Source organism: Xyrauchen texanus, chromosome 6 (assembly GCF_025860055.1).
Source record: "Xyrauchen texanus isolate HMW12.3.18 chromosome 6, RBS_HiC_50CHRs, whole genome shotgun sequence".
Taxonomy (NCBI): domain Eukaryota; kingdom Metazoa; phylum Chordata; class Actinopteri; order Cypriniformes; family Catostomidae; genus Xyrauchen; species Xyrauchen texanus.
The window spans coordinates 45,364,530-45,377,796 of NC_068281.1; the positions used below are offsets into that span (position 1 = coordinate 45,364,530).

A 13,267-nucleotide genomic window follows, 5' to 3' on the forward strand; every position below is an offset into this window, starting at 1 on the left:
AATAATCTTTCCTTTCTGCATTTCCCTGTCATGAGTATAGCAGAATTACACTGTTTTCCCTGTGAATCTCTCACCAAATCTCACAGTTACAAGTTACGGAGTACACTGGAGGATATGTGGAGATATGTGTTGTTGGCGTCTGTGCTTCTAAAGCAAATTCAAGTTATATTACAAGGCAATCCTTATTATTTTGATTCTTATTGAATTATACTCTATTTGTATTCCATTCTTGTTGGAGTCATGTGAAACAACAGACGAGGTTCTGCTTCTATGGTGGAAAAAGTAAACTTGGAAGACGTGTATGTGTGTGTGCAATCTTTTAACACAGGCAGAGTGCATTTTATAAAAAGCAAACTTGCATCACTTGTTTTTCTGAATAACATGTGAAATGATAAAAATGTGATAGTCTTTATGTAGACTCAAGAGTTTATATCAGTGTATTATCCTCATGCCGTCAATATTGGTTTCTATGTACCCACTAAACCTTGGACATTGGATAGACGTGCAGATCATGTCTATATTGGGTCCGTCGGTCCATGACCAATTCTGGACCTCTATTCGACGTCAAAACTAGGTCTACTATTTGGATGTCCAACCATGACCCAACTTGGACGTCATTTTGACGTTCAACATTTGACCTGAACTGGGTAATTTTTTTTGGACGTCATTTGGACGCCTATGACAGGTGCAGTAAATTTACATGATTAATATGTAATATATATATATTTTATATTTTTTTTTACAAATATCAACATTGTTGTTATCAACATGATTAATACATATGAATACAGATATAAACACTTCAGATGTTATTTATAAACAAACACGATTTATTATGTGTAGTAGTTCATGTTTTTTTATTTATTTATTTTTTTTCCTGTTTATCTTTAACTGGTTTATTTTTATTTTATTTATTTGGAAATGCAATTTGTGGGAAATTATAGTTCAGAATATAATTTCATGGTAGCTTATATTAGGCCTATCCACCGTATTCCTAACTTAAAAAGAACCAACAGCAGCAGAAAAGTCAAGGACAGCCGAGGACAGCTCTATCAAGGGCAAAATATGTCTTATTGGTTGGAATGCATTCACTGCCCACTTTTGCTAGGAAACATATGTTTGGAATGCTGTTGGACGAGAAAAGAAATTAATTTCTTATTAATGTAATGTTCATTCTGGGCAATTTTTTCATTCATAAATGCAAATGTATGAAGACGAAACCTTATTTTTCTGTATTTAAAAGAGAATTGATTTGTAATTTGTTTCCAGCGTTGGAATGTATGAAAAGTAAAAAGGCCCAGAAATTGGCTGGAATAATAAGAGACCTTGAGCTCTTAAAAGAGGAATAAAGAGACCCCTTTGAAGTTTTTTTTTAAAAGTTTTTTTTATTTAATTTAACTGATACGTGTCTTGCTTAATACTCATTTACCTGTATTTACCAATGCCATTGTAGATGTATATTCTGTTGTTCTGTTCTTGGTGTTCAATAATAAAAAAATAAAAAAAGCTCTATCAAGGGCTTTGGAGTTGTCAAAAACCAGTCAACGTCACTCTGATTGGCCGATGCAGCACATCATCATAACTCAACCAGTAAACGCAAATCTGATTGGCCGAGGCGACACGCCAGGCATTTGGCGCTATTATTTGACATGTTCAAGCCTTTTTTTACAAAGCATTGCAAAATGGAGGCACAGCTTTTCAGCCTGCACCGCTGGTGAACCCATCGTTTTCTCAGTCTAAATTGAAGGTAAGTTCGGTCAGCCTAGTGAATTCTATGTCCATGTGTACGTATAGTGTTAGGTAGTTTAGCGTTATTGTCTTAAACTTCACAAACCTGCTATGGTTACAGCCGCGATTGGTCAAGGGCGTTAGCCTTAACGGCAGTATTCTTTGTTTTGCTTGCTGCTCTTGGTTCATGTTCAGTTTCTGTTATTTTTGCTGTCCACGAGAGAACATGTCGATTTGAACAATTTGGGACTCTAAACTGCACGTATACCGCTAGCAGCATGGCATTGAGTTCTGACTGACTAGCTCGTTGCTAACTAGCTAACACTCAGCCCACTCCTGTATTCACTATACACACATGACTGTGTGGCAACACATAGTTCCAATGCCATCATTAAGTTTGCTGACGATACGACGGTGGTAGGTCTGATCACTAACAATGATGAAAGAGCCTACAGAGAGGAGGTGCACACTCTGACACGCTGGTGTCAGGAGCACAACCTCTCCCTCAACGTCAGTAAAACCAAGGAGCTTGTGGTGGACTTCAGGAAGAAAGACGGAGAACACAGCCCCATCACCATTAATGGAGCACCGGTAGAGAGAGTCAGCAGTTTCAAGTTCCTCGGTGTCCACATTACTGAGGAACTCACATGGTCCGTCCACACTGAGGCCGTTGTGAAGAAGGCTCACCAGCGCCTCTTCTTCCTGAGACGGCTGAGGAAGTTTGGAATGAACCACCACATCCTCACACGGTTCTACACTAGTACCGTAGAGAGCATCCTGACTGGCTGCATCACCGCCTGGTACGGCAATAGCACCGCCCACAACTGCAAAGCCCTGCAAAGGGTGGTGCGAACTGCCAGAAACATCATCGGAGGTGAGCTTCCCTCCCTCCAGGACATATATACCAGGCGGTGTGTGAAAAAAGCTCGGAGGATCATCAGAGACTCCAGCCACCCGAGTCATGGTCTGTTCTCACTGCTACCATCAGGCAGGCGGTATCGTAGCATCAGGACCCGCACCAGCCGACTACATGATAGCTTCTTCCCCCAAGCAGTCAGACTGTTGAACAATTGGATCTCCCATGATCAATAATTTGCACTGCACTTTATTAACCTATAATCTCACACTGGACTGTCAATATATTCTCCTCAATACAACTACTTATATATATATATATATGCTCTTTACTTATTGTATTGTATATTGTGTATTCTATATTGTGTGTATTGTTTACTGTACATTGTATATAATTATTGTGTTGTGTAAGTATGTTGTTTACTGTAATTGGTATATGTCTCGTCACTGTCATGACTGCTATGTTCCTCGGAACTGCACACAAGAATTTCACCTACTGTTGCACTTGTGTACATGGTAGTGTGACAATAAAGTGATTTAATTTGATTTGATTAGCGTCCGTATACGGGGACATATAAAAACATGTAAAAATGTGTATCAGGGTCATACAAACTCAAAGCGAGTAATGTGCTTGTATGCTCTAGGATATCTTAGTTTGTAACACTGCAACTCTTAAAGGATTAACGTTAGTTCACTTTCAAATAAAAATGTCCTGATTATTTACTCACCCCCATGTCATCCAAGATGCCCATGTCTTTCTTTCTTCAGTCGAAAAGATAGTAGGCCTCAAGATTTTTGAACCATTTTGGCATTTTGAACTATTTTTGGCAACCAACTATTCAAATGTTCAAAGAAGGTTCAAATGTCAATCTCAATGCAGATTCAAAGTCTACACGATCCCAGTCAAGAAATAAGGGTGTTATCCAGCGAAACGATCTGTCATTTTAAATTATAAATTATTTACAGTAAATTATCAGGATTTTTTTTTTGAAAGTGAATTAATCATTTACTGTTGTGTGATGGAGAATGAAAACTTTAAGGTGTTTAACCCATTTTTTTTTTGTCTCTAAGGTGCTCTAAGGAGTGAGGTGTTCTTCCCTGTTAGGAGATAAACCACCTAAACAAGGTACATGTTGTGATCTCATCCTCTCTTTTTTTGTACAGGCCCCAGTCAAATAAACAGTAGAACTAAACTAATTTGGATTAATGACTGTGTTTACAGATGACTTTGAGAGTAAGACAGTGGCGAAAACGCCAGAGAGAACTAGATCAACTGCTACGTTATTCTGACAGTGATGAAGAGGGCATTGAAAATAAATGCAACAGTGTGCCTTGGACTCCAAGTAGTTGTAGCAGTGACAGTGTGCCTGGGACCCCAGATAGTGAGTATTTACTTTTCCCCTCCATTCACCACCCATCGCACTGCACAAAGTCATAGTACATTCAAGACGAGTAGTTTCTCACTGCTTGTTAATTAAGCATAGGAATGACTCAAGTATTTCATTATTAATTTAGTATATGCAACATGACCATACTTACAGACTGACTCATGTGTTTCAGGCTTTGTATGTCAAACCTTTGGCCTTGTGGCCTTGTGGAAGCCTTCTCTGGCCCGGAGAAATGTGCTGCCAGATCTCGGCGCAAGGAAATGTCCAGTGAGTAATCACTTTATCTGTTGCACCAACCAAAAGTCTATTCAGGACAAAGAGTTACACACTGCTTGAGAATCAAGTTTGGTAATGATTTATTTTACAGGCTTAATGACATGTTTCAGACTTGTCTGGCTTAGAGGAGTGGAGTGTGCCAATACTTACCTTTTTGTCTTTGAATATTCTTTGTTTTCTTCTTTCTCAAGATGCAAGCAAAGCACCTCGGAGCAGAGACCTGTCGACACCCAGTGAGTATTCATCCCATCACACTTTAAACAGTCACTTTTGTATTTTGTCAGGCCTTGAGAAATGTGAAAATATTCTGTGTTTTTCAGGATCTCGTCATGCAGCAAGAGGTCATGCGAGGGTTGGCCATCGCTCCAGGTAAAGAAGCAGGACAGGGCACAGCGTCAGTAGTGGCTGGTTGGTCTCCAGCCCTTATTTTTGGTCAACCAGCAGGGGTTAGTCTGTTCAGTGTTAAAACATGGCATGTTATTGTCAGTTTTAAATGTATGGCCAAGTGATTAAATTTAAATATTACTAGGTCCAGCAGTGGATCCACCATCAGGTCCTGGCACAGTGATTGTTCAAGGCACACCTTCAGGTCCAGACATGATGGGTCCAGGCACAGTGATGGTGCGAGTCACACAGTCTTCATATCACTGCTATATTACTTTGTATAACCAAATGTGACTAATTAATCGATCTTGTACAGTAAGGTCCAGACATGACGGGTCACGGCACAGGTCCAGACATGATGACCGATCCCATAGTGATGCCCCCAGTCCCCCGGCCAGGTCCAGACATGTTGAAAGAGCACAGCGATGTGATGACCGATACCGTAGTGATGCCCCCAGTCCCCTGGCCAAATCCAGACATGATGAAAGAGCACAGCGCAGTGATCTCAGCAGCCATGACAGGCATGGTGAGTTGTCGGCTGCGTTCACACTGCGCTCAATTAGGATTATTATTCTATTCAGGTGGTGATCCTATCACCCTGGCTGCCTGTTACAGTGCACACATTGCTTTGAACAAGAAATCAAGTAATTTACATTACATAATTTACATAATTTTACAGTTCAGCAAGTTTTATAGATTTCAGATGTATTATTTCTCTTCTAATAAACTGTTAAGTTTCATCATTTGATAACTTCTAAAACTATGGCGTTATTTCCCTGTCAAATGTCGAGAGCGCATTATTGTAGCGCGAAAGTACATTAATGTTATGCGCGAGCGCGAATCCCTCTGCTCGCGCGCGGAATATAATGCGCCGAGCGCGAATCCCTCTGCTCGCGCGCGGGAACTGGGCGCGCGCTCTCAGACACGCTGTTCTTGAAAGAATTTTCTCTGCGCTCGCTCAGAGAATATGCCTGCACTTAAAACGTGTTCATTGCAATCGCGAATCTCTCCTCTTCGCTTAAAGTAAGCGTGTTTGTGCTTAGACTGTGTCCCGTGCGTTCGCGCATGCCCAAGTACTCTTCTCTTCGATTTCTTTCTCTTTGCTCTTGGCATAAACGCTGTCAAAACGGCAACAACCAATCAGAAAAGGCTTCAACGACTGACCAATGAAAACGCGACATCGTACATGGAATCTTATTGGTTGATATTGAACCGCACATGTTCATGTGTTCAATCAAGACGATTCAATTCAATCAAGACGAGCCGAGATGGATCCGCAGAATCGACGATCTCAGGTAAACAGTTTTATTTGTTTTGATGTTAAATTTGTCAAATGTATCTTAGAAATGTCTGGGAAGAGGGCTGATTGGATTATTTTACATATAAATGACCTAGACTGTCAACCACATTCATACTGCAGGCGCTATGCCCATTGTAGTGAGATTTTTGAGCCAAATAGATTTGAAAGCCGATTCCAAAAGGCAAAAATAATATTTTACGCCTGATAATTAACATTTAAAGCCCTGTTTTAAGATCGTTTCTGATGAAATAGAACGGTTAAGATTGAAAGATTGGTTAGGGTTAGACCACTAGGAGGCGCCTTCTGGCCCATATATATATCTGCGTCTCATATTGACGCGTTGGTTTTATGACGCCTTGGTCCAAATTTTAATCTTAACCGTTCTATTTCATCAGAAACGTTCTTAAAACAGGGCTTTAAGTGTAAAATACCGAACTTGTCCTTTAATCAAAATGCCTCTGATTGGCCAAACTGCATTAATTAAGCTCAACAGAAAGTGGGTGATTGATTAACGTAACACTCAACGCTGCAATCCGCGATAAAGAAAATCTATTGCAGATGACACTTTTCATTTCACATCACTTCATTCGTGACAGCCATAATAGATATAGGACTAGCATAATTTTACGGGGGCATGTTGCCACCTTATCTCCCCCAAGTCTTTTTTCAGATTTTAATTTAGCAGTTGATCTCGCTACGTACTTAATGTTTAATCACTGGTGTGATTGCACGAGACAATGTGTTAATTATCAGACGTAAAATATTATTTTTGCCTTTTGGAATCGGCTTTCAAATCTATTTGGCTCAAAAATCTCACTACAATGGGCATAGCGCCTGTAGTATGAATGTGGTTGACAGTCTAGGTCATTTATATGTAAAATAATCCAATCGCCCTCTTCCCAGACATTTCTAAGATACATTTGACATATTTAACATCAAAACAAATAAAACTGTTTACCTGAGATCGTCGATTCTGCGGATCCATCTCGGCTCGTCTTGATTGAATTGAATCGTCTTGATTGAACACATGAACATGTGCGGTTCAATATCAACCAATAAGATTCCATGTACGATGTCGCGTTTTCATTGGTCAGTCGTTGAAGCCTTTTCTGATTGGTTGTTGCCGTTTTGACAGCGTTTATGCCAAGAGCAAAGAGAAAGAAATCGAAGAGAAGAGTACTTGGGCATGCGCGAACGCACGGGACACAGTCTAAGCACAAACACGCTTACTTTAAGCGAAGAGGAGAGATTCGCGATTGCAATGAACACGTTTTAAGTGCAGGCATATTCTCTGAGCGAGCGCAGAGAAAATTCTTTCAAGAGCAGCGTGTATCTGAGAGCGCGCGCCCAGTTCCCGCGCGCGAGCAGAGGGATTCGCGCTCGGCGCATTATATTCCGCGCGCGAGCAGAGGGATTCGCGCTCGCGCATAACATTAATGTACTTTCGCGCTACAATAATGCGCTCTCGACATTTGACAGGGAAATAACGCCATATAAAACAGATTTTTTTCTGGTACAGATGCAGTGATTGGGAGATGGGCCTTCCCATTGCCTTGGGGTGGTATTTATCTATTGGCAGTGGAGAAGACACTTTTAATAGTACCACCTTCTCTCTTCCTGCACTGTTCTCTCTGTCCACAGAAACTGCTTTTCAATTATAGGCGTGGCTTGGTTTCTATCATGTCAGATGATTAAATTTCTTTGGACTTTTGTTTCTTTCTCCAACAGATCTGTACTTATAACAAACACTGAAGCTGATTACAAAAACAATTGTGAGAAAGCTAACCTTGGTATTCTAATTGGAGCATTGTAATCATCAACAAATGTGTGTTCAGTGTTCCAGAAAAAGGTCCTGAGCCTACTGGTCGACATCCGCCATCGCCTGAAGGAAACGCAGCCTGCCTCTTCAGCTGTCCATATAGAGAGGATTGACACCATGGAGGACTTTGAGTTGCAGGAGCAACACCTCTCTGATGCACAGGCCTTTGATACCCTGGTAGGTTTTACAAGTCTGGAAGTAATGGATAGCCTAGAATAAATTAATACAGTGCACTCGCACACTGTTAGATTCCTCTGGGGAGTATCAGTCAACTTTATTATGGACTTATTCCAACAGGTGCTGCAAATTTCAAGAATTGGTGGGCGGAACACCAAGGACTGTTTCCACAAAGTGTTGGACAGGTACCTACAACATTTTTTGCATGTTCTCATTTGCCTTCTTTCGGAGCATGTCAGAATGGTGAAAATTAAATGAAAATACAAGTTCATAACCAAATACATTGTGAGATAGACCAGCTGTGCTTGACAAGGAGATAAGTAGATGGATAAAAGCAGGACCACCCTAGGGAACACTGATCAACTAGTGTAAAGGGTTTATTGCATGTGAAATGTTGTTCCTACATATATCCTTCACATTAATTTATTGAAATTTATTTTTCTTTAGGCTCTTTACCAACAGCCTCATGGCCAAATTTAATTTGAAGGGCAAGGGGAAAAGGGGGAAACGCCCTTTAGAGGGAACAAAGCTTTATAGAGCAATACAAGGTAAGCCCAAGTTTCATGTTGACCAGTCTATAAATAATAACTTTGGACAAAACATTTCCTTCCCTTCTGACTTAAAAAAAATAAAAAAAGAGCAATGCCAATTCTCTATCTTGATAGATAGATTATTCATCCACAAGAGGTGTTACAGTATTAAGAAAGAAACGAAAGACAGCAAAGTTAAAAGTAAAAGATGGTAAATAATAGTCACAATTCTCTCAAAATATTATTCTCCTCTCACGGCACAAAGGTGAGTCATTACAAACTGTTATAAAAGTGGGTATGAATGACTTCCTGTGGCGGTCCTTATTACATTGAAGCTGAAGCAGCCTCCAACTGAACAGTCTGATCTCTGACAAGTAGAACATGTAGTGGATGTGTTATATTATCCAGAATATATAATTATTTTTTTTTGTGCAAACTCTTCTCAATAGTAATTTCTATGGAGTCCAATGTGTTTGCAAGCACAGAACCAGCTTTTGTAAACTGCACTAAGCACAACAGGCTTAAAATACTGTTAACATTTTAATGCACACATTAAACGATCTAAGCTTTCTCAAAAAGTACAGTCTGCTAAGTTCCCTCTTGTAGACAGCCTAATTGTTACAGTTAACAGTTGCGGAGATGGCTTTGCATTAATCCAGTATTGGTAGTGGATGCATAGGAAACATATTTTTGCTTACACATGTGGGGACTTGGGTGTATGACTGCAGATTGCCTTTGCATATATCTAAATCATTCGTCTATTTCTGCTTGTGCAGAAGGGATCATGAAATTCGATTCCGCAGCCACTGTGGAGTACATCAAAGTGAACGTGTCTGAGCACCTCAAGCATGCCCCACAAAGACTTGGAGGATTCACTACGCCCTGATGAGCCAAGACGACAGGACTTGAATTAAAATAGTTCAATTAAAAGAGCTAAATTACAATCTAATTATTTGTTAATAATTCTGCCTCCACTGTACATTGTGCTTGATACTTTTGGTGCCCTTCTGATGCAATTCAGGGCATTTTATTTTTGAATAAAGATAGAAAATGGCGATATTGAATTGTGATTTTATTTGTATGTGTATAACTAGTGTATGTATGTAGTCATGTGTCTAGAGGGTGGAAGACATTTTTTCTGCGCCAGTTAATTTTCCTGTAGCTTTGTTTAGCTCAACAGCTAATTTTGAACTAGAAATGCATTACCTTTGTATGTCTCCAGTTATCACCTGCTGCTTATACAATCAAATGGAGTTTTTGCAATATGATCTAGTCCCATTTCAGAAGGTGGCATACTGTTCTAGATCATTTTCCAAAAACTCCATTTGATTGTCTCAGCAGCAGGTGATAAGGTGTAGTTATCTGTTGAAACTACCATTTTAGCCAAACCAAGCTACAGGAAAATTAATACATGGTACAGAAAACATGTCCTCCACCCTCTTGAAACATAGGACTATAGTTATAGAAGTTGTATAGAAATTACATGTAAAACAAGTCTAAATTTGACGTTGAAATCACGTCCACAAACGACCACTTTTGGACTATAAATACACGGAGGTCCCACCGACGTCAACATTAGACGTCGAAAAAAGACGTCGCCTGGCGTTACCATACAAAACAACCCCATCAATGGACTGAATTTGGACGTCCAAAAATGACATGGAAAAGACGTCACTCTGACATCACATTGCCCAGTATAAGCTCTGGGTGCAAATGTGATGTACTGGTATTTTTAAATCTTTATTTGTTTTCCATGTTAATACATATTGTTCATTAAATATTTTCCCAAATGTCACAAGCCGAAAAAAATATGTTCCATCACACTCATAGTAAAAATATGAATTCAGTGAACCGCATAATTAATGCAAAGCAAAGATGGATGCACAACATGGATGGAGTACAACGGGCATATTGTTTCACTCAGACTAAAGCTTTTTATTTGCATACAGCAGAGTTACATAAACAGATGTGGCTTATTTGTTGCGTTTCTTTCCATAAAACACAAACAGAATATGAAAAACTGTTACAAATGATTACAAACGATCCCATTTAAAAGAATGCCATACTGCATGATACAATGTGTAGATCCTGAGGTAATCTTCACGGAGAGTCTGAAATCTATGGAAAGCCAAGAGGGTCAGAATTCACGTGTTTTGTATTAAGCTTTGAAATGGCGTTTTCTAAACGGCGTTAGGCGTAACATAAACGCTGTCACGCGTTAAGTTAACGCCAGTTATTTTAGCACCTCTCATAACTTTATTAGCGCATTAATTTGTTCATGTACATAACTGCTCCTCTATCGCATTTGAGGTATCTACGGCAAGTCGGAGGCTTCAAATTATCCCAGGCAACTTTCAAACGCCAGCTAAGGTGTCATGAGTGAACTTTCTTCATGACTTATTAATAAAAAGAGACTGGGCAAAATGAATCAAAGATGCCATTTTTTAATATCTGGATTGAAGTGAATTGTGCTCTTCACTGCAATAACACCAAATCTGTATTTTCATGGAGAGAACAACATTTATATAACAAAAATGTGTACAAGTACTGCAGTGTTTCTGTGTGAAATAACATATTTGATATAAAAATGGCAAAACTATAGTTCTGTAATTGTCCATAATAGAAAATATCATAATGGGCCAAATACTTTTTCGTTGATCTGCACATCTCAGAACTTGACACATTTACACCTAAATTACATCAATATAAATAAAATGACAGACAAACTGTTAGTTCAGTTCATATTTTAAGAGAGTAATGTGTGATAATGACTTTTGCAAACAGAACCCTTTTTTTTTCTTCTTTAAAGTAGTTAATTATAGCTTTTTACAAATATCTGTTATCCTACAAGCCACTAAAAACTGCTACTGGACTTAAGAATGATTCCTTTTTAAAAGTACAATATTAAACAGTAGTTTATCAGATACATCCACTACATAACCTAAAAACAACATTATATAAATGTAGACTGTGGTGACCAGTAACATGAATGGGGCTTGTCTACTCTACCTGTTTATAAGACTTTCTTCTCCATCCTCCAACGGTGAAGATTCGGTCAACGGTCAAATTGGCAATTAATTTCACTACTCACTGTTTCTTTGTAATTACACTTGTTGCAGAATAAATTAATAATTTGTAATATTTACGACTGTGAATACAGTTTCGCTAAAATGGCATCAGTAACCAAAAAATAATACTTTGACATGATGCTGCATTTATGCTAATACTGGATTAAGTCGAAGACCACTGTTGTATCAGCCAAGAAAAATACAAATAAAGCCATGTACACTTCTGCAGATCATACAACTTTTACATGATGCAGAAATGATGTATTAAAGTGTGTGGTCAATGAAATATCACTATATAATATAACCACAACTTACCTTAAACATCTTTTGACTAGAGATCATTATAGAAATATATAAAAAGGTAATACAGTAGAATATCTGCCATCTGCGTTACAGAACAATCACAAGAAGACATCAACCCATGTATCCACTACAAATCAGTAATGGTCGATGTCCAGGACTGTCGGTAGAGCAGCGGATTAAAGTTTTAAATAAACAATCTTCAATGTGAATCTGACAATAACTCATTTATAATATCGCAATAATACATTAGCATAATAACAATGAAAGTTGACAAACTGCCCAACAGCGATTATGTCTGTAAACAGTAAATAAATACTTCTGTAATATTTGCACACACACACACACACACACACACACACACACACACACACACACACACTGCAGTAAGTGCATACCAATTTGTGAATTAAACTTCGTAAATAGGGTTTTGGTTAGCGAATAACCAGGTTAGGTAGCCAAAAGTCGCAGCAGCCATTTAATGTGCGTTTGCAATGTGAAGCAAAGTTCCTCGTTGCCGTTAATGATTTGAATCCTAGGACTTGCAGTTCATACCTTAAACGAGAAAGAGGAGGAGTTATGTACATGAGCAAATTAATGCACTAATTAAGTTACGTGAGGCACTAAAATAATGTGCGTAAACTTAACTCGTGAAGGCGTACAGCGTTTATATAATGCCTGACGCCATTTACTTAATGCCAAAGGAGTTTAGAAAACAGCGTTTCAAACATGTGAATTCTGACCCTCTTGGCTTTCCATAATCAACCGTGGCGTCAGTTCAGGCAGGTCATGTGAGTCAAGTTCGCAATCAGCTGACACTCAACAAGTCTTCCATATAGTTATTACCTTAGCTGCCGTTCTATTGCATGGATGCACGCCGCACACAGGCTGTCAACTTATTTCCGTATGGCAGCTGCTAACAACACCACTCATATGCTAAATGTCATAAGAATACTGCTTTTAACATATCATTTTCGTCACTCACCACGAAAATGCTGGAATCAATTAAGTGCATCTCTTCCTCGTTAATGCTGATTATTCTGATCCAACAGCCACATCAGAAGAAATCTGAATCTGGACAACAACGCTCCAAGTATCGGACAACATCAAGTATTGACTGGCCCGCAGAGAATTCTGTTATTTCAGCCTGAAAATTCAAATTTGCTTCTCTCGGATTTAAAACTTGCTTTGCTCGTGTCCATGTACTGGAAACTATCGCAGCTACTTTTTTACGGGCGTCTTAACTGTATCTGTCGTAATTTGTACTATAAATGAACACAGACAACAAAACAGCATGTCTTTAGCCTGCTGGCATATTTACTGAACTGAACTGTTTCCATGACAACACACAGATCCATTTCTACGGCCCCAGGTACGGGGCATCCCGAGGGTCATACTACATCTCCCCTTCCCCCAAAGTAGTGATAAAACTTAAATAAATG

The 13,267-nt window shown here is 39.1% G+C and overlaps 2 protein-coding genes across 2 annotated transcripts in view; one reads left to right on the forward strand and one right to left on the reverse strand.

The window, feature by feature from the left end:
• Positions 1 to 13,267, reverse strand: part of LOC127645739 (zinc finger protein 721-like) — a 402,751-nt gene that overhangs the window by 287,913 nt on the left and 101,571 nt on the right. The window lies entirely within an intron of this gene.
• LOC127644925 (uncharacterized) lies at positions 3,815 to 9,508 on the forward strand. Its single transcript, XM_052128381.1, has 10 exons — positions 3,815 to 3,965; positions 4,144 to 4,238; positions 4,439 to 4,480; positions 4,568 to 4,616; positions 4,777 to 4,868; positions 4,948 to 5,157; positions 7,767 to 7,927; positions 8,048 to 8,112; positions 8,375 to 8,475; positions 9,234 to 9,508. The coding sequence occupies exons 2-10, from the start codon at positions 4,151 to 4,153 to the stop codon at positions 9,341 to 9,343; spliced, it is 918 nt and encodes a 305-aa protein (XP_051984341.1). The 5' UTR covers positions 3,815 to 3,965; positions 4,144 to 4,150; the 3' UTR covers positions 9,344 to 9,508.

Bases quoted from the DNA above. Each gene is read 5' to 3' on its own strand.
- LOC127644925 (XM_052128381.1), top strand. From the start codon at position 4,151: ATGTCAAACCTTTGGCCTTGTGGCCTTGTGGAAGCCTTCTCTGGCCCG. The intron at 4,239-4,438 runs GTGAGTAATCAC...TTCTTTCTCAAG, and splicing joins TCGGCGCAAGGAAATGTCCA to ATGCAAGCAAAGCACCTCGG. The intron at 7,928-8,047 runs GTAGGTTTTACA...TTATTCCAACAG, and splicing joins CACAGGCCTTTGATACCCTG to GTGCTGCAAATTTCAAGAAT.